General features: G+C 38.3%; 2 protein-coding genes across 5 annotated transcripts in view; one reads left to right on the top strand and one right to left on the bottom strand.

Moving 5' to 3' along the window:
* The window catches only part of aig1 (androgen-induced 1 (H. sapiens)), a 39,161-nt gene extending 37,016 nt beyond the window's left edge, over positions 1 to 2,145 (bottom strand). For all 3 annotated transcript variants that reach the window (XM_063001207.1, XM_063001204.1, XM_063001205.1), the window contains exon 1: positions 2,005 to 2,145. In XM_063001207.1, coding sequence (XP_062857277.1) covers positions 2,005 to 2,145 — 141 coding nt within the window. The remainder of the gene's footprint in view (positions 1 to 2,004) is intronic.
* A 19,685-nt stretch (positions 2,146 to 21,830) lies between these two features.
* The window catches only part of hivep2a (HIVEP zinc finger 2a), a 105,229-nt gene continuing 104,781 nt past the window's right edge, over positions 21,831 to 22,278 (top strand). For both annotated transcript variants that reach the window (XM_063002003.1, XM_063002002.1), the window contains exon 1: positions 21,831 to 22,120. The gene's annotated coding sequence lies outside the window, so the exon portion shown is untranslated. The remainder of the gene's footprint in view (positions 22,121 to 22,278) is intronic.

Raw genomic sequence — 22,278 nt, forward strand, 5'->3', positions numbered from 1 at the left:
AGGATAACAGCAATGCTAGCAGCAATACTCTGGTGTAAACAATAGGAGCATGGCTATGCGCAAGTTCCCTTGATATGAGTGCAAACAGTAGTCCCAAAAACAGCAGAAGAAAGACAAGTGTTTGGACCATGATTCAGTTGAGTTAATTAAAAATAAATAACATTTAAATAACAGATTTAACACTCAAATAATCAAAAAAGTGAAAAGAGGTTAAAAAAACCCAGGTAAAAACAAGTAAAAAGACTGCTGCAGCTGGCTGCCTCTCAAGCAGCACATCTTCAATCCTGCCAGGCTTTTGGATAACAATACTATAATTGCCTACTGCAATCATTGTAAAAGGCAAAGAAAAAACAAGCCGTTTATATGGAAAACATGAGTCATTACAGATAGTAGGATTAAACACCAGGTGAGTAGGCGCTGCATTTGACCATGCACAGACAGATGCGTCAGCTGACCTACATTTGTTCCAATGTGTTAATCAACTCCATATTTACCAGACAACTTCAAAAATATTTACTATAGTTAATACAAACTTTGTTATTAAAATGTCTTGTTCTTTAAGAGAAGAGAGTTTCATGAATAATCACAACACTACATGGCCCAATGTGCAGTTGAGCTATGCACACTTGCATGCTATGCATGCATATAGACCTGAGCTTATATTTAAATAAAACCTAATATATCACTCATTCAAAGTTGATTCATAACTACAATATCTAATAACTGACCACACCAAGTTTAAATGCATACATGTACACCAGAGGCTATATGTTCATATATATGTTGATTCTGTAGTAAGATGTCTGACAAGTAAGCACACCAAGTTTGAGGATCTGTGGTGGAATTTTGTTTTGATGGGATTTAACACACTTCAATATAATTATGAACACAAGCATATACCCTTGGAACTGTATCTGTGACAGACTCTTCAAGATGTTCCACATTTCAACTTCATTCTATTGTAGATCATCTTACGAGTGTCCACACCAAGCTTGAAGCAGATCTGAGGTGACTATAATGCATGTCAATGCATGTGTATACATCTGGATATATTTTTTAATCTCATAATGTATTCCTTATTACAAGTTGATTAAATAGTGCAAGATCTGACAAGTGTTGACTTCTAAGTTTTAACGCATGTAAACATATCTGGGTCCAATATATTAGGTAAAGCTCATAATATAGCACATATCCCTACTTGGTTTTATACTACAACTGAGAAAATATTTTCTCAAAATATTTTTTAAAGTTTTTAAAGTCTATATGCAGACATTAATAATTCCAGTATGCATTAGTGTGGTTACATTTACAAAACTTAAAATTTCCATGACAGAACTGCCTCAAACTGGGTGTGGACTTTTAATTTGATATTGTTGTAGAATCAAGCCGAGTAATTTATTTTAAGCTTAATAAACATTTAGGCCAAGGTGTACATACAGGCATTAATAATTACAGTATACATTAGGCTGGTTACCTTACCAAAACTCCAATTTTTTAAATAGATCTACTTTAAACTTGGTGCGGATACTTGTCTCCTATTCTACAATAGAACTGAGTTTAAATGATGGACATATTATGTGATATTTTTACAGATACAGCCTCAAATGCATATGTTCAAAATTACAGAATTTATTAAGATGTGTTAAATCCCTTGTGTTAAATGTCCACCATGGATCAGCTTCAAACGTATTGTGGTCAGTCATCAGATATTGTAGTTCTAAATCAAGTTGAAATAATTAATATATTATAAGCTTTATTGGAATTTTATACTTAGGTATATATGCATGCATGAACATAAAACGCGTTTGCAATGCACTACCTTAATTCAATACAATTTAAGCCGACAAGTATGTATAAGAGCAGATAGCTTGACTGTACGATAGTGTTAGTGTGCTTGTGCTGGAAGGAAGCATGTATGAAACAGGACTGCATTTTCTCCTGGATCTTCCTGTGATTCAATCTTTTAGGCCAACTCACATAAAATGCGTTTTGAAGAAAACTTACCAAGTCTATGAACGTCAAAAATTTCCAGCTGCCTCCGTATGTCTGGTGTGCAGGCATGTCTATGGCTTTGTAATTGCAGATGATGGAGAAATAAGATAAGAGTATCGCTACTCTTAGTATCTGAGAAGGTATAAGCGCCATGTTTGCCACTGCTGTGTTAGAGATGCTGGGATGATGCTGACGCTGCTGTGTGTCGGGCAGGAGGAATAATAAACGAAACAGAAATAGGCCGGAGGCAGTTGCTATTAGTAACAGCTGAAGCTGCCAAGCTGGGTTGTTACACGCGTTCGCGTCAAGTAATAACGCGAGATTTTCCGAGATTTTGGCTTATTGCGTAAGAGGGGGTATTATTTTCTAGTGTTCCCTTTGTGTCTATGAGACTTTAGTTCTGGTAATCATAGTTCAGTCCAGTGGTTCGGGGTGCCACCTGACCCACTCTGGAATTAAGCAATTAGTAAAACTATTTAATCTATGCAGAAATTCAATAACTCTACAAAGCCAATCAGGGATGTACAGTGTATCACAAAAGTGAGTACACCCCTCACATTTCTGCAGATATTTAAGTATATCTTTTCATGGGACAACACTGACAAAATGACACTTTGACACAATGAAAAGTAGTCTGTGTGCAGCTTATATAACAGTGTAAATTTATTCTTCCCTCAAAATAACTCAATATACAGCCATTAATGTCTAAACCACCGGCAACAAAAGTGAGTACACCCCTTAGTGAAAGTTCCTGAAGTGTCAATATTTTGTGTGGCCACCATTATTTCCCAGAACTGCCTTAACTCTCCTGGGCATGGAGTTTACCAGAGCTTCACAGGTTGCCACTGGAATGCTTTTCCACTCCTCCATGACGACATCACGGAGCTGGCGGATATTCGAGACTTTGCGCTCCTCCACCTTCCGCTTGAGGATGCCCCAAAGATGTTCTATTGGGTTTAGGTCTGGAGACATGCTTGGCCAGTCCATCACCTTTACCCTCAGCCTCTTCAATAAAGCAGTGGTCGTCTTAGAGGTGTGTTTGGGGTCATTATCATGCTGGAACACTGCCCTGCGACCCAGTTTCCGGAGGGAGGGGATCATGCTCTGCTTCAGTATTTCACAGTACATATTGGAGTTCATGTGTCCCTCAATGAAATGTAACTCCCCAACACCTGCTGCACTCATGCAGCCCCAGACCATGGCATTCCCACCACCATGCTTGACTGTAGGCATGACACACTTATCTTTGTACTCCTCACCTGATTGCCGCCACACATGCTTGAGACCATCTGAACCAAACAAATTAATCTTGGTCTCATCAGACCATAGGACATGGTTCCAGTAATCCATGTCCTTTGTTGACATGTCTTCAGCAAACTGTTTGCGGGCTTTCTTGTGTAGAGACTTCAGAAGAGGCTTCCTTCTGGGGTGACAGCCATGCAGACCAATTTGATGTAGTGTGCGGCGTATGGTCTGAGCACTGACAGGCTGACCCCCCACCTTTTCAATCTCTGCAGCAATGCTGACAGCACTCCTGCGCCTATCTTTCAAAGACAGCAGTTGGATGTGACGCTGAGCACGTGCACTCAGCTTCTTTGGACGACCAACGCGAGGTCTGTTCTGAGTGGACCCTGCTCTTTTAAAACGCTGGATGATCTTGGCCACTGTGCTGCAGCTCAGTTTCAGGGTGTTGGCCATCTTCTTGTAGCCTTGGCCATCTTCATGTAGCGCAACAATTCGTCTTTTAAGATCCTCAGAGAGTTCTTTGCCATGAGGTGCCATGTTGGAACTTTCAGTGACCAGTATGAGAGAGTGTGAGAGCTGTACTACTAAATTGAACACACCTGCTCCCTATGCACACCTGAGACCTAGTAACACTAACAAATCACATGACATTTTGGAGGGAAAATGACAAGCAGTGCTCAATTTGGACATTTAGGGGTGTAGTCTCTTAGGGGTGTACTCACTTTTGTTGCCGGTGGTTTAGACATTAATGGCTGTATATTGAGTTATTTTGAGGGAAGAATACATTTACACTGTTATATAAGCTGCACACAGACTACTTTTCATTGTGTCAAAGTGTCATTTTGTCAGTGTTGTCCCATGAAAAGATATACTTAAATATCTGCAGAAATGTGAGGGGTGTACTCACTTTTGTGATACACTGTATATCAACAAATGAGATGAAGTTGACCAGACATATAATATCTTGGGTTCATGCTGTCTCTAAAAGAACAAAAGTCAAAGTTAAATTAAAAAGCACTGTGGTTTATTTATGTTTGCATTTTTCATACTGTCCCAACCAGTAGCGTAACTATATATATATATATAATATATACAGTATATATATTTTTTAGACTTTTCTCTAAATTGAAAGAATTCTATGGATTATAAGCCAAAAACACACATAATTTGCTTAATAATTTAATGTTATGACTATTGCAGTTATGTGCTATTTTATAAAGCTTAGTTTATAACATTTCAATAAGTATAATTATCAATGTAATCGATAATATAAAAAATTTTTGTGACCCAAAAAAAATCATATTACTGTAGATGAAACAGAAGATGCAGTGGATCCAAAAAGCATTTAGACTTTTGACTGTCTGCAGACTTTATTTTGTTGTGAATTTGATTTTGAATGAATATAATAGTCATGTTACCCACAAATTAATTATCCATGAAGACAAGATGAAAACATAATAAAAATTTAACTGAAATATCTTATTTACAAAAGCATTCAGACCTGTGTATGTGTGATACCATGTCATTATAATAAATGTAATGATAATATTTTTATGTCATATATTTTTTTTTATGTCAGCCTTATAGAGAAGTTGAATTTATCATGTCAGCAGACTCACCATGCAATTTCTATTACTAAATATGACAAAGCCATGCCCACATTAGCAGCTTAATTAAACCATACCATGTTAATTGCAGATGAGCCAGTTTGTTTTAGCAACTGGCTATAAAAATCATTGTAATTATTTGGCTTACCATCTACTGAAATGTACTTGATTTTACATTGTGTGTGTTTGTGTAATATTTCAGACAGTAACTGCAGTGTACTTAAGCATGTGTTCCCCACAGCATGCTGTTGGCAGTTGGGGAGTTCTGCACCAGTTTTAAAGCTGAGGTTTGTTTTTTTGTTTATTAGGAGTTTCAACGTCATGTTTTACACTTTTGGTTACATTCATAACAGGAACGGTAGTTACTCATTACACACAAGGTTCATCAGTTCACAAGGTTATATCAAACACAGTCATGGACAATTTTGTATTTCCAATTCACCTCACTTGCAATCCTGTGTTCACAATACAAAAGGTTTTTTTTACACTTTCAAGGAATGGCATTAGATAAGGTATTTTGTTTTTGAAGACTCGTTATTGTTGTAGATTGTTGTGCAACAGCAGGCATCTGTGTAAAGTCCCTAAAATGTTAACTTGACAGATCCAATAATTCCCTCTCGTTCAACATGCATAGAAATCACTATTTTCAACATTATAATTTAAATATTATCATAACTATGATTATACACGCAAATATAATTTGTATGTGTTTTATTAACTGTGTACTTTATATGATCCAAAAACATCAAGGAAAAATATCTCTAAAATGTTCGTATACACACTTACAAGGACACTTCATCAGGAACACTTATTTGTTACATATATTAATTAATTATTTTTAGACTACACCTTCCATACAGAAAAAAAAAATTTATTTGGGCCTTTTCAATTGATAAATTGGGTACAACGGTGGCAAAGTGTACAGAGCAACTGATGGGCTACTGTCAGTAATTGTATATACACCTAGTGTTTTAATATTGCAGTTTTACATTTGCTTACACAATATTGCAGTTTTACAATGTCTCTTGCAATAGACACACTCACCACACACTTTATTAGGAGAAATACTTTTGACAATATAGTATATATACAGTATATATATACAGGTCCTTCTCAAAAAATTTGCATATTGTGATAAAGTTCATTATTTTCCATAATGTAATGATAAAAATTAAACTTTCATATATTTTAGATTCATTGCACACCAACTGAAATATTTCAGGTCTTTTATTGTTTTAATACTGATGATTTTGGCATACAGCTCATGAAAACCCAAAATTCCTATCTCAAGAAATTAGCATATTTCATCCGACCAATAAAAGATAAGTGTTTTTAATACAAAAAAAGTCAACCTTCAAATAATTATGTTCAGTTATGCACTCAATACTTGGTCGGGAATCCTTTTGCAGAAATGACTGCTTCAATGCGGCGTGGCATGGAGGCAATCAGCCTGTGGCACTGCTGAGGTGTTATGGAGGCCCAGGATGCTTCGATAGCGGCCTTAAGCTCATCCAGAGTGTTGGGTCTTGTGTCTCTCAACTTTCTCTTCACAATATCCCACAGATTCTCTATGGGGTTCAGGTCAGGAGAGTTGGCAGGCCAATTGAGCACAGTAATACCATGGTCAGTAAACCATTCACCAGTGGTTTTGGCACTGTAAGCAGGTGCCAGGTCGTGCTGAAAAATGAAATCTTCATCTCCATAAAGCTTTTCAGCAGATGGAAGCATGAAGTGCTCCAAAATCTCCTGATAGCTAGCTGCATTGACCCTGCCCTTGATAAAACACAGTGGACCAACACCAGCAGCTGACATGGCACCCCAGACCATCACTGACTGTGGGTACTTGACACTGGACTTCAGGCATTTTGGCATTTCCTTCTCCCCAGTCTTCCTCCAGACTCTGGCACCTTGATTTCCAAAAACAGTACTTTGGACCACTGAGCAACAGTCCAGTGCTGCTTCTCTGTAGCCCAGGTCAGGCGCTTCTGCCGCTGTTTCTGGTTCAAAAGTGGCTTGACCTGGGGAATGCGGCACCTGTAGCCCATTTCCTGCACACGGCTGTGCACGGTGGCTCTGGATGTTTCTACTCCAGACTCAGTCCACTGCTTCCGCAGGTCCCCCAAGGTCTGGAATCGGCCCTTCTCCACAATCTTCCTCAGGGTCCGGTCACCTCTTCTCGTTGTGCAGCGTTTTCTGCCACACTTTTTCCTTCCCACTGAGGTGCCTTGATACAGCACTCTGGGAACAGCCTATTCGTTCAGAAATTTCTTTCTGTGTCTTACCCTCTTGCTTGAGGGTGTCAATGATGGCCTTCTGGACAGCAGTCAGGTCGGCAGTCTTACCCATGATTGCAGTTTTGAGTAATGAACCAGACTGGGAGTTTTTAAAAGCCTCAGGAATCTTTTGCAGGTGTTTAGAGTTAATTCGTTGATTCAGATGATTAGGTTAATAGCTCGTTTAGAGAACCTTTTCATGATATGCTAATTTTTTGAGATAGGAATTTTGGGTTTTCATGAGCTGTATGCCAAAATCATCAGTATTAAAACAATAAAAGACCTGAAATATTTCAGTTGGTGTGCAATGAATCTAAAATATATGAAAGTTTAATTTTTATCATTACATTATGGAAAATAATGAACTTTATCACAATATGCTAATTTTTTGAGAAGGACCTGTATATATATATATATATATATATATATATATATGTGTGTGTGTGTGTATATATATATACATATATATATATATATATATATATATATATATATATATATACAGTGTATCACAAAAGTGAGTACACCCCTCACATTTCTGCAAATATTTAAGTATATCTTTTCATGGGACAACACTGACAAAATGACACTTTCACACAATGAAAAGTAGTCTGTGTGCAGCTTATATAACAGTGTAAATTTATTTTTCCCTCAAAATAACTCAATATACAGCCATTAATGTCTAAACCACCGGCAACAAAAGTGAGTACACCCCTTAGTGAAAGTTCCTGAAGTGTCAATATTTTGTGTGGCCACCATTATTTCCCAGAACTGCCTTAACTCTCCTGGGCATGGAGTTTACCAGAGCTTCACAGGTTGCCACTGGAATGCTTTTCCACTCCTCCATGACGACATCACGGAGCTGGCGGATATTCGAGACTTTGCGCTCCTCCACCTTCCGCTTGAGGATGCCCCAAAGATGTTCTATTGGGTTTAGGTCTGGAGACATGCTTGGCCAGTCCATCACCTTTACCCTCAGCCTCTTCAATAAAGCAGTGGTCGTCTTAGAGGTGTGTTTGGGGTCATTATAATGCTGGAACACTGCCCTGCGACCCAGTTTCCGGAGGGAGGGGATCATGCTCTGCTTCAGTATTTCACAGTACATATTGGAGTTCATGTGTCCCTCAATGAAATGTAACTCCCCAACACCTGCTGCACTCATGCAGCCCCAGACCATGGCATTCCCACCACCATGCTTGACTGTAGGCATGACACACTTATCTTTGTACTCCTCACATGCTTGAGACCATCTGAACCAAACAAATTAATCTTGGTCTCATCAGACCATAGGACATGGTTCCAGTAATCCATGTCCTTTGTTGACATGTCTTCAGCAAACTGTTTGCGGGCTTTCTTGTGTAGAGACTTCAGAAGAGGCTTCCTTCTGGGGTGACAGCCATGCAGACCAATTTGATGTAGTGTGTGGCGTATGGTCTGAGCACTGACAGGCTGACCCCCCACCTTTTCAATCTCTGCAGCAATGCTGACAGCACTCCTGCGCCTATCTTTCAAAGACAGCAGTTGGATGTGACGCTGAGCACGTGCACTCAGCTTCTTTGGACGACCAACGCGAGGTCTGTTCTGAGTGGACCCTGCTCTTTTAAAACGCTGGATGATCTTGGCCACTGTGCTGCAGCTCAGTTTCAGGGTGTTGGCAATCTTCTTGTAGCCTTGGCCATCTTCATGTAGCGCAACAATTCGTCTTTTAAGATCCTCAGAGAGTTCTTTGCCATGAGGTGCCATGTTGGAACTTTCAGTGACCAGTATGAGAGAGTGTGAGAGCTGTACTACTAAATTGAACACACCTGCTCCCTATGCACACCTGAGACCTAGTAACACTAACAAATCACATGACATTTTGGAGGGAAAATGACAAGCAGTGCTCAATTTGGACATTTAGGGGTGTAGTCTCTTAGGGGTGTACTCACTTTTGTTGCCGGTGGTTTAGACATTAATGGCTGTATATTGAGTTATTTTGAGGGAAGAATAAATTTACACTGTTATATAAGCTGCACACAGACTACTTTTCATTGTGTCAAAGTGTCATTTTGTCAGTGTTGTACCATGAAAAGATATACTTAAATATCTGCAGAAATGTGAGGGGTGTACTCACTTTTGTGATACACTGTATATATATACAGTGTATCACAAAAGTGAGTACACCCCTCACATTTCTGCAAATTTTTCATTATATCTTTTCATGGGACAACACTATAGACATGAAACTTGGATATAACTTAGAGTAGTCAGTGTACAGCTTGTATAGCAGTGTAGATTTACTGTCTTCTGAAAATAACTCAACACACAGCCATTAATGTCTAAATAGCTGGCAACATAAGTGAGTACACCCCACAGTGAACATGTCCAAATTGTGCCAAAATGTGTCGTTGTCCCTCCCTGGTGTCATGTGTCAAGGTCCCAGGTGTAAATGGGGAGCAGGGCTGTTAAATTTGGTGTTTTGGGTACAATTCTCTCATACTGGCCACTGGATATTCAACATGGCACCTCATGGCAAAGAACTCTCTGAGGATGTGAGAAATAGAATTGTTGCTCTCCACAAAGATGGCCTGGGCTATAAGAAGATTGCTAACACCCTGAAACTGAGCTACAGCATGGTGGCCAAGGTCATACAGCGGTTTTCCAGGACAGGTTCCACTCGGAACAGGCTTCGCCAGGTTCGACCAAAGAAGTTGAGTCCACGTGTTCGGCGTCATATCCAGAGGTTGGCTTTAAAAAATAGACACATGAGTGCTGCCAGCATTGCTGCAGAGGTTGAAGACGTGGGAGGTCAGCCTGTCAGTGCTCAGACCATACGCCGCACACTGCATCAACTCGGTCTGCATGGTAGTCATGCCAGAAGGAAGCTGACGCACAAGAAAGCCCGCAAACAGTTTGCTGAAGACAAGCAGTCCAAGAACATGGATTACTGGAATGCCCTGTGGTCTGACGAGACCAAGATAAACTTGTTTGGCTCAGATGGTGTCCAGCATGTGTGGCGGCACCCTGGTGAGAAGTACCAAGACAACTGTATCTTGCCTACAGTCAAGCATGGTGGTGGTAGCATCATGGTCTTGGGCTGCATGAGTGTTGCTGGCACTGGGGAGCTGCAGTTCATTGAGGGAAACATGAATTCCAACATGTACTGTGACATTCTGAAACAGAGCATGATCCCCTCCCTTCGAAAACTGGGCCTCATGGCAGTTTTCCAACAGGATAACGACCCCAAACACAACCTCCAAGATGACAACTGCCTTGCTGAGGAAGCTGAAGGTAAAGGTGATGGACTAAACCCAATTGAGCACTGTGGGGCATCCTCAAGTGGAAGGTGGAGGAGTTCAAGGTGTCTAACATCCACCAGCTCCGTGATGTCATCATGGAGGAGTGGAAGAGGATTCCAGTAGCAACCTGTGCAGCTCTGGTGAATTCCATGCCCAGTGGGGTTAAGGCAGTGCTGGATAATAATGGTGGTCACACAAAATATTGACACTTTGGGCACAATTTGGACATGTTCACTGTGGGGTGTACTCACTTATGTTGTCAGCTATTTAGACATTAATGGCTGTGTGTTGAGTTATTTTCAGAAGACAGTAAATCTACACTGCTATACAAGTTGTACACTGACTACTCTAAGTTATATCCAAGTTTCATGTCTATAGTGTTGTCCCATGAAAAGATATAATGAAATATTTGCAGAAATGTGAGGGGTGTACTCACTTTTGTGATACACTGTATATGTGTGTGTGTGTGTATATATATATACTATATTGTCAAAAGTATTCCTCCTAATAAAGTGCGTGGTGAGTGTGTCTATTGCAAGAGACATTGTAAAACTATATACTGTGTATACACTATATTGTCAAAAGTATTCTCTTACTCACCCATCCAAATCATTGAATTCACGTGTTCAAATCACTTCCATGGCCACAGGTGTATAAAATCAAGCACCTAGGCATGCAGACTGCTTCTACAAACATTTGTGAAAGAATGGTTCGCTCAGTGAATTCAGTGTAGAGCTTCATGGAATGGGTTTCCATGGCCGAGCAGCTGCAGCCAAGCCTAACATCACCAAGCGCAATGCAACGTGTCGGATGCGGTGGTGTAAAGAACGCCACCACTGGACTCTAGAGCAGTGGAGACGAGTTCTCTGGAGTGACGAATCACGCTGCTCCATCTGGCAATCCGATGGACGAGTCTGGGTTTGGCGGTTGCCAGGAGAACGGTACTTGTCTGACTGCATTGTGCCAAGTGTAAAGTTTGGTGGAGGAGGGATTATAGTGTGGGATGTTTTTCAGGTGTTGGGCTTGGCCCCTTAGTTCCAGTGAAAGGAACTCTTAATGCATACCAAGAGATTTTGGACAATTTCATGCTCCCAACTTTGTGGGAACAGTTTGGGGATGGCCCCTTTTTGTTCCAACATGATTGCGCACCAGTGCACAAAGCAAGGTCCATAAAGACATGGATGAGCGAGTTTGGTGTGGAAGAGCTTGATTGGCCTGGACAGGGTCCTGACCTCAACCCGACAGAACACCTTTAGGATGAATTAGAGCGGAGACTGTGAGCCAGGCCTTCTCGTCCAACATCAGTGTCTGACCTCACAAATGCGTTCGGGAAGAATGGTCAAAAATGATCATAAACACACTCCTAAACCTTGTGGAAAGCCTTCCCAGAAGAGTTAAAGCTGTTATAGCTGCAAAGGGTGGGCCGACATCATATTAAAACCTATGGATTAAGAATGTAAGTCACTCAAGTTCATATGCATGTGAAAGCAGATGAGCGAATACTTTTGGCAATATAGTGCATGTCCTAATAAAGTGCGTGGTGAGTGTGTCTATTGCAAAAAGACATTGTAAAACTGCAATAATGTGCAAGCAAATGTAAAACTGCAATATTAAAACTGTTTAGCAGACAAAAAAGTCTAACTATTATCAAAACTAATAATTTGCAACACTTCAAATAAGTTCTAATTTAAACTGTAATGTCTTATTGTGTAACTGAAACTTTCATTTTATTAGTTTGAACTGCTTTAACCTAGTTATGATTGCAGTGGGCTGATGCCACATGGAAACATTAGATGCAGGATGGGCAGGAACACACCCTGAACACTTCAGTAGTTAATTGCAGAACACACACACTTATACTTAAGGAAAATTTATATTAACAAATTCAGCTTCCGCATATTCTTGGAGATAAAAGGAATTTAGAGGGGAAACACATGCAGACACAGGAAGAAGTACAAAACTCTTAACACACATGATGTGGAGCAATAGTCAAACACAGGTTCTCAGGACCCATGCTGTTTTGTGACACCTACACTACCAGCCTTAACACTCTGCCACCATTTGCCATTTGTTAAAATTCATTTGTTGTTAGAACAGACAGATATGTAACAAATCTTGGTTACTTTAATGTCAACATAGATCAAAGGGATATTAACAAATTATTTACTAGCTTTAAACTGGAGGTTTTGACTGTCTTTTTCATTTGTAATATTCACCTTTCTGACAAGAAGAGACTATACCTATACCTATAAGACTGTCCTTCAGGGACATGCACTAAACAGTAAGGGCAACGCTGTGCTAATCCTCTGGTTCTTCAGGCATCTTCGGATAAGGCTGCATTCAAATCCCTTCACTCTTATGTTGAAATATCCTCACAAGTCAAAACACGCAAGTCCAGGCACAGGCATGTTACAACATATAAATAGCCTGGTAAACCTTATTAGGATGCCAGTTTGTTTGCACCAGCACAGTGCAACACATACCATCTCATAGACTGAGTCTTGTGCTTGTTTTAGAAACACAAAAATGCAATTCATCTAATAGAGGAAAAGGTATGTAAATGTTGCAATTATCACTCAGTTGTTGCATACATTTGACACAATTACATGTCCAACCCTAATAGTACAACCCCAAATCAGAAAACATAAGGACAACATGATGGAAAATGCAAATAAAATAAAAAAAATTTAATTTTAAATGTATGTTCTTTGATTTCATTGCAGACAGTATGAACAAAAAATATCTCATGTTATGTCTGATCAACTTTTCAACATTTTATTTGTTAATATACATCTGTTCTTGCATTTCAGGTCTGCAACGTATTATAAAAAAATTTGCAACGCTAAAGCATTTACCACTTTGCTTTTCCTTCCCACAACACTTAAAAGATGCAGTGAAGCGATAGTGTTTCAGGTTTTTTTGTCCCATTCTTCCTGCAAATACATCTTAAGATGTGCAACAGTGCAACACAACACTGCTGCAAATGTACTTTATTTACTTGTGCATGATGGTGGGAGTTCATTATGAAACCCTTGTCTTCAGGCATTCATCTGTCTGAAGGTCTATATGTTTTTGCTCATGGCAAGTCTAATGTAACCTCGTGCTTAAGGTTAAATATGCTAACAAACTAATATGTGCCTTCTGGTGACCTTGACTAGAAGGTCAAGCAGACTATAAAGAAAGAATGGACAAATAAATTAAATAGCTATGGAAAATGTATCAGCTAAATATAGCTCAGTCTGCTCCAAAAAACTGATACTTTCTATCCCTTATCAGGGTCATTCATACACTACAAAGCAGAAAATTGATATCTCTTCAAATGCCAACACATAGATGTGCTTTCCAGGAATAAATCTTTGCATGGTTGGTGTGGTAAAAAGTATGCTGTGTTTGGTCTATGGAGCATTTCACTATCTGGCAGTTTTTAAAATTTAGTCTAGGTTTGGTAAATGCTTGAGTGCCACCAGCCTAAATACACAATGGCAGTTTGGAAAATTGGTTCAGGAAGGTCATTTTAATTATTTAAGATAATTTGTTTAAGCAAAGGGAAATTATGCTACAACATACACAAAAACTGAGCTTTCAACTTTGTATCAAATTTAAACATTTCTGCATGACAATACCCCCCATGACAAAATATAAAGTGAGCTGTAAATCCATAAACATTTGTATTAGATAAAGCAGAAATTTACTATCTTGCACAAAACCCTGACCTTATTAAAATCAAACACCTTTAAAATGAATTGGAATGCTGACCATGAGGTATAACCATTATTGTCTGTTATTGCTTAATCTCACCAATGTTCTTCTGTTTAATTAAATATGTTCAGGCAAATAAAATGTAGTCATGTGTTGAAATCTCGTTGAAATCTCGAAAAAAATATTGTACACAGCAAATGACTATAATCCTCAGCTCCACCAAATTGATCACATCAGTTGCTGGGTCAGTTTGCTAAATACATTTATGCTTTTTGTTTTGATACAGGTAGAAAGTAAAAACATTTTCATGTTAATTAAATAAAACCCAAATCAATAAAGAAAAGTAAAATGCAAACAAATAGAGTAAGCAGTGATTTGTAAACTGTCTTTAAAACTGTTTATTTAAAAGATATGTTTTACCACTTCAATTTTTATTCTTTTGGTTCCTCTATAATAAGTGGTAGCTACAGCGGATTTGGTCTGCATGTTTATGTTGGATGCCCCTCCTGACACAACCCTCCTATTTTTATTCGTGCTTGGGACTGCACTGTCAGCACACTGTCAAGAGCACCTCCCAAAGGCCAGGCTGTTCGAAGTAAGTTACACACTTTATCATCCGCAAGATGTACTACAAATCCCAGAAGCTGTAGCACTTATGAGCATTTCTGGTAAACCTTTTAGGACCCACCATACTAAAAGTGACCTACCTGCTCCCAAACATTTTGAAGGCGAACCAGGCCATTGTAGGGTCTTTTTTGTAACAATGCTTTCTGGCTTTTCAGCTTTAACTCTCACATTTCCCAACCAAGCGGTCGATGGCATGTCTTTAGTCACTTTGCAGATTGGAGTTTTTTAGATATCTATTTTTACTTTGTAAAATCACATTCATAACCCTATATAGCCCTATAAACAGTCCAGATATGTAAATAGCTGGGATTTAGGGCTAGTAATGAGGTAAAAAAAAAAATAACTTAATGATTATATGATTTTAAACAGGTGATGTCAACAGGTGACTGTAATCTTGATTTTGTACAAAAGCAGTATCCACAAAAGGCTCTTTGAAGAGCAAAGATGGGCAGAGGGTCTCCAGTTTATAAAAAAAACAAAACAATAATCATCAAAGAAAGTTTAGAAGGATTTGGATATTTCTGCATAATATCATTAAACGATGTATGGAATCTGAAGGAATTTGAGTGCATAAAGGTCAAGGGGTGCAAGCCTAAGCTAAACACCCGTGATCTGCAATCTTTTAGACAGCTCTGCATTAAGAACCGTCATTTATCAATAGCTGAATGTTTAAATAGCAAAAACAATTTTTTGCTTGGTATTCTCGGTGCCAAAACAGTTAAGAGTTGTGAGAAGGAATGGCAACATTACAATGTGGTAAATGCTTTACCATCCCAACTTTTTTGAAATGTATTGTAGGCCTGAAATGCAGGAATAGATCTACGTATATTAACAAATGAAATGACACTGACCATCTTCATACTGTCTACAATGACAGAAAATCCAAAGTAAATGTAAGAAACACTTTCTTTTTTGTTATTTGTATTTTTCATGTCGTTCCAATTTCTATATTATTATTATTATTCTAACAATCATAAATGTTATGATGAATGTGATGCAGGATGGGCATCCAAACAAATTAATCTAAAAAAATTAATTAAGTCATAGTTTTAGGTGCAATGTCCTGTGTGCTATACACACCAGGTTTTAAAAAAGAAGGAGAATTGTAAGCCAGTTATTTACACCTTTGTCAATAAAGTCAATAAAGATCAAGGCTACCCTAAATGGGTAGGTTAAATGTAAACAAATAATTTGTTTAGTTCATGTTAGGTTACTACTGTAGATTCACACATTTTCACCAATTTTAAAAATTTGCTCTGTTGGAAAAAAAAATAATTATGTACCAGGCTTTTAAAACAATTGTCTCCACTTTTAGCACTGCATTATGAGAAGTGTGGTGGGTTTGCTTTGTCAGCTTTACTGAGAGTTTAATTGTATTAGCTGAAAAAAGCATTTCTCTGTGAAGGAATTCACTATCAGGGGTTATTAGCAGTCTGTCCTGTTACCCAGACAAGACTGACATTTGTCAGCTGCAATGTGTTCTTATGTAATTTTCTGGCAGAAAATCAAGTGAAGACAGAGCAGGGATTTCTCAGAGTGACGTGGTACTAATCACGTGGTTTAATGAGAAACAGTCAAAGGGCAAACGCTGGTCGTAGTTTACTGAGAGCAAAAAAATAGTAAAAAAGTAGGAAAATGCAGGTGGAAATGTGGAGCACTGCTGTCAATGAGTAATGGCTGGCAAATGTTCTGCTGCAAGTTGTTATTCTGTATCTACTGGAAACTTTAGTACATCCTAAGGCAATGTGTGTGAGACATGGATGGGGTATGTGTTTTATAAAAGACTTCTCAGTGAGTAATACCATGTCAGGAGGTAAGGTTTAGTGCCTATTTGCATTTTATTAATGAATCTTTTTCTTTTTTTAAGTCTGGGCTTGCTTTTCATATTCCACTGTAGAAAAAGTCATCTAGAATAAACATGAACTTGTGCAGAATGTTCCTATTAGAGACCTAGTTTAATCCATGAACAGGTATCATTCATTAATTTTTACTAACCACTTTATCCCTGTCAGGGCTGACATGACTGAAGTGCTCAATTACTCATTTTACATTCAGCATGTTTTGGACGGTGAGGAGACCAAAGTACCTATGGAACAACCTTTATTACAATATCATCTCAAATTCTGAAGTTAAGAAAGTACAGCAACATGGATCCCAAATTCAGGTTTTGCTTTATTTGACTTCTTGTGAGGTATTTTGTTTGCTTTCTCTATGTCCTTGAAAGTTTATTACTGGTTACTTCTGACTCCAAATAGCTCCCAAAAACATGAAGAATGTAGATTTGCTAGTTTAAACTATCCCTGGGTTATAGTGTGTGTTTCCCTGCAATGAACTGGTGCACATCTGCAGTGTTTCTGAGAGGAGCCAGACCCATCATGATCCTAATGAAATGGTTTATAAAAAAATAATTAATGAATAAATTGATGTGACCTTGGCACCTACAGTGCCAAGTTTTAAAAGAGGTTTAACTTTACCAGACAATACAGCATGTTGAAAAGTATTCCTGTGAAAGTGTTCTCGAAAGCAAAGAACTAGACTAAGAACTATGGTAATGCTAAGCTAACCAAGGGACACAATGACTAAACTTAATTGCTACACTAAATATTAAGCTAAGCTATTACAAGAAAAATATATATCAAGAAAAAAATATATTACATTGGGTTTATATTGTCTGCAATTAAAAAAGTCAAACTGAATGTAAGAAACATTGTGTTTCTTTTTTATTTGCATTTACAGTACAGTCCCAGCTTCCTATTTTAGGTGCCACAGACCTGCTCATGAACTTGCAAACAAAGCCACAAAATTAACGGACTTACAGTATAATAACTATTGTCACTGTCAGTTAATGGTTAATGCAGAGCAACCTTGCTTAACTCGGTGGGAATAACCTAAAGTGCCCTTAAAAAATGAATTTAGTTGCATGTAGACACTTGCACCAGCAACCGCAAGGAAAACAAGATAAGTGACTCAACAGATACTATTGAAACATGCTCTTTGGGCCAGGGCAGAGTTTTTTATGCTGTGCACTCTCAATGAACAGGGCAGTCTACTGTGAAATTGTCTCTGTGCCCAAGTCCCATGCTAACACTGATTTACGTGTTTGCTCAGGTATTGCTCTAACAGTTTAGATACTTGTATCCCTTCGGTGATGCCCTTTTCAAAGACATAAAATAGATAGAGAAAGAAAAAGTGAGAGTATGTTATAGAGAGGAAGAACTCAAAGATAACAAAAACACACAGGCATATGTTACAATTTATATAATCCAATATTCAGACAAGCAGAACATGATATAAACACACAAAAAATTTATTAGAATGAATGAATAATTTTGACAGATGACCGTATGAACTGCTTTTGCAGGCTATAAAGCTGCCTTTTCACTTCGCAAAGATTAACTTTGCAAATATAAGCCTACACATCCATCAATTTTTTTTTCGTGCTTTTGTAAATTTATTTAGTATAAGTAATATAAGCAGTCTGTGTACAGTATATGAAAGCAATAGGATAACTTTAAACCATAGTCTTTATATCTCATTCATTTTTTGCAGCAGCTGAAACAATAAAACAGCAACTGTTTCATAACAGTAATGTCAGTCAACTAGAGGTAGTAAAGTCTATACTTCGATTGTATGTCAGTGGTTTACTTAAATTGTCATTAACCGCTTTATCCTGGTCATCTGGGTCATGGTTAGTTTGATTCCATCCTTTTTTTTTTTTTTAAATCAGCAGTAGTGCCAAGTATGGTGCCAGGCACACCACAAACCCTGACCAGGATAAAATGTTTTAAATAAATAAATCAATAAAATAATTTATTTGTTTTGAACTACACTAATTAAGGGAAACTTAATAAAAAATTTACGGAACACTTAAATCACACATCGGATCTCGATGAACGAAAGATTCAAGTTGAAAATCTTTACTGATATAAATTGTGTAATTAGGTAAAGGTAGATAAAGGTTTAAAGGAAATTACACATTCTTAATTTCATAGCATTTTACATAATTTCCTAACTTATCAGGAAATAGGGTTTGTACATGCCATGAAATGTATAGGCACCCAGCCTTTATGAATGTTTTAAAAAAGCAGTTTAATGCTTACATTTTTTCCAGTTTAACTTTTAATAAAATAAATATTTTCAAGATTCAGTTTCATACATACATACATACATTTAAGAAAAATGCAAAATATTTCACTAACAATTGTTGTTTTTATCAGAATCCTGTTGCCATATTGCCATGAAATAAAGTGAAGAATTAAGAATAAACATATTTTGACAAAGAAAACCCAGCTTTCAGTTATTTTGATATTTAGTTGTTTGATACTAAGACGTTTAATTATTTTTGACTTGCTGCGGCATCCACTGATCTGTTACTCTCTTATGGTCACAAGTCACAAAGTGGAACGAGGAGTGGGAAGGATGGAAGTTATTTTCCTCTGACAATTAGTGTAAAACTAACTGTACCGGATGAGGCCGGTATCTCTGCCTGCACTCTGGAATGTACTGAGGAATCCAGTCACTGTCTGAACTCATGTATGCATAAATTTAGGACATTATTCTTGAAATTCAGTGATGCCACAACTATACAAATCTGCAACATGGCATTCCTTTTTTTATTTAGCTTAGCATGATATAATGTGATCTTATGTGAGATAATGTATACAAAATACAACAGAGTCTTTAGGACCCTGTTGCAGTGCAGCCTAAACACTACTGTCCCATTGTTCTGTCCACAGTGTGAAAAGTCTGCCTGCAAAACATGACTATGTGAGTGAGTAGGTGTATAACAAGCCAGGTTATTAAGGTCATTCACATGTAAACATAGGCTAAAACAGAAAGATTCCTCTATTTGGGGCCAAACTTCAGAACCCTTAAGAACACACGCTCAAACATTTTTAAAAATGTTTGTTTGTTGGGATTTTAACATCATGTTTAAAACACTTTGATAACATTTTTGACAGGGGACAGGTAGTTAAAGGTTACACATGATTCATCAGTTCAAGTTCAATGTCAAACACTGTCACTGGCAATTTGTATCCCCTATTAACCAAACTTTTATGTCTTTGGACTGTGGGAGAAAACCCACACAGACACGGGGAGAACATGCAAACTTCACACAGACAAGACCTGGAGCGCTCAACCTGGGAAATGTACCCAGAGGTGACAGTGCTACACAGCTGTAGCCTAGTGGTTAAGGTACTGGATTAGTAATCGAAAGGTCGCTGGTTCAAGTCTCACCACTGCCAGGTTGCCACTGTTGGGCCCTTGAGCAAGGCTCTTAACCCTCAATTGCTTAGACTGTATAATGTCACAGTACTGTAAGTCGCTTTGGATAAAAGCGTCTCCTAAATGCTGAAAATGTAAATGTAAATGTACCCACTGAGCCACTGTGACGTCCTTTTAAGATTGTACACTGGAAGAAACAAGTACTAAATTATTTTGTCTGTATGTCTGGATATAGTTAGCATGATGAGATTGCCTTTTTCTCTTATATGTCCAGGCCCCAAAAACAGAAAAGCAGTTTTTCTTTTTAAATATTTTTTAACTGATCACTGTTGTTTTTGGAAAAACCATTTTGGTTGTTTTTGGTTTGTAAGAACAAAGTCACATGACATTATGTATGAAAATTTGGTTGTTGTAGATATATGCACTGAAAATGCAGTGCATACAGCACAAATATTCAGATCCCTTGATATTTTGCTTGATATATTATATATTATATACACTTATATATCACTCATAATAAAGTGCAACAGTTTTAGATGTTTTTTAAATTCATTAAGGAGCAAAAACTGAAACTTTTTATTTATTAAAGTATCCAGACCCTTTATTCAATACTTAGATGCTTTTTGTCAACAAGTACAGCTGAAAGTCTTTTAAGATACTTCTCCACAAGCATTTGCCATCTTCGAGTATATATACAGATGTTTTATGGGGTTTTATTCCTGGCTTGGTCACTTAAGGACATTTGGAGACTTGTCCCAAGTGTTTGATCTAAATTAAAATAACTACAGGTTGTTGCCAACTGAGTTCTAGATACATATCATATATAATTATACAGCATGTAAATACCTAAAAAACACATTTGTGTTTTTTCATTATGAGTAATTAAGTGTAGATTGATGGGTGAAAGTGGCAATATCCATTCAAAATCACAAATTTACAAAACAAACTGTGCAAAAAGTCAAGGGATATGAATAGTTAAGAGAATGCACTGTACATTAAATTAAAAAAAGTTGTTAAGTATCTTACTGTAGATTAGGGTGTCCATATGTCCGATTTTAGGGCAGACGGACCGGTTTTTCATCCGTCTGTCTGCAGTCCGACACCATGCCTGGATGTCTGTTTGTCTGTCTTTGCAGGCTAACCAGATGTTTGTAACAATCATAATTAATTTGCCTGTCATTGGCTTATGAACATATTGTAGAAATGACTTATGGTTTTAAGCCACCACTTTCTGTGAGGACATCCCCCACTTTATTGTGGAGCATCCAGCACTGAAATGCTAGTTAATTACTACATTTTAATAACATGCAAAAATGAAAAACACTGTACAGGTCTGAGTGGTCAGCTCACTACACTTTCATTTCGAGGAGTAGGAAAGATGATTTTCATGCTTTTTGTACTAAATTATCACAGATAGACTCTAAATGTGGTGAGTAGAACATTCATCAGTTTGGCAATTTTCTAGTTAATTTGGTTGCATCACAAATATATCAATTAAGGTTTTGATTTTGTGTGCTGCAGACACTATCCTGACTACCCACTGTCATGCCCTGCTTTTTGGGGTCTGATATCCTCCTTTTCGGGGTTATGGAAGTGGCCACCCCACTGTAGATACACATGTAGATAAGTACACATGAGGTCAAACATAAAAGCATTAAATGTAAGCGCTAGAGTTCCGCCCCCAGTGGGGTTTACTGTAGGCGACCAGATGAGGCCGGTTTCTCTCACTGCACTCAGGCACGCGCTGGGGGATCCAATGACGTCACAGTCCAATACACGCACGCGCGCCCTCACACCTTCACGCTCATGCCTTATTCTGTTGCTCCCTCTCTATCTCTCTCTCTCTCTAGCTGTATTTTTCTATTCTGGGAAGCAGTGCTATGAATAACTCTGTCTACCGCCCTCCATCGTGAGCTTCTTCTCTCTATCGAGCAGGAAGCAAAAAGACGACACGAACCGGACTGTTTACACTCAACACACTTGACTGTTCCAGGAACGAGACGGCGTCATCAGCAGCATCAGCGCTCCTTTATCGTGCCTCTTACTTTCCTCTATCGCGAGTTTTTAATCTGGCGGCAGCGCGGTGGACCGCTTCACATCATGTCGGAACAGAACGGGAACGACTGGCGTTCCTCTGGATACTGCGGCCGTGCTTGAGAAAAAGCTTATCACGGTAAGCTAGCGAACAAACTCCTGTTTGCCTATTGAGAGCTGACATTGCTGTAGCGCTGTCTCCCAGTGCTGTTGAATGCTGCGAGTATGCTTACTGGAACTGCCGCTCTGTGGGGGAATACCCACTTCCCACAGGAGCATTGCGTAACATTCCCAGGA

This window comes from Trichomycterus rosablanca, chromosome 9 (assembly GCF_030014385.1).
Source record: "Trichomycterus rosablanca isolate fTriRos1 chromosome 9, fTriRos1.hap1, whole genome shotgun sequence".
Lineage (NCBI taxonomy): Eukaryota > Metazoa > Chordata > Actinopteri > Siluriformes > Trichomycteridae > Trichomycterus > Trichomycterus rosablanca.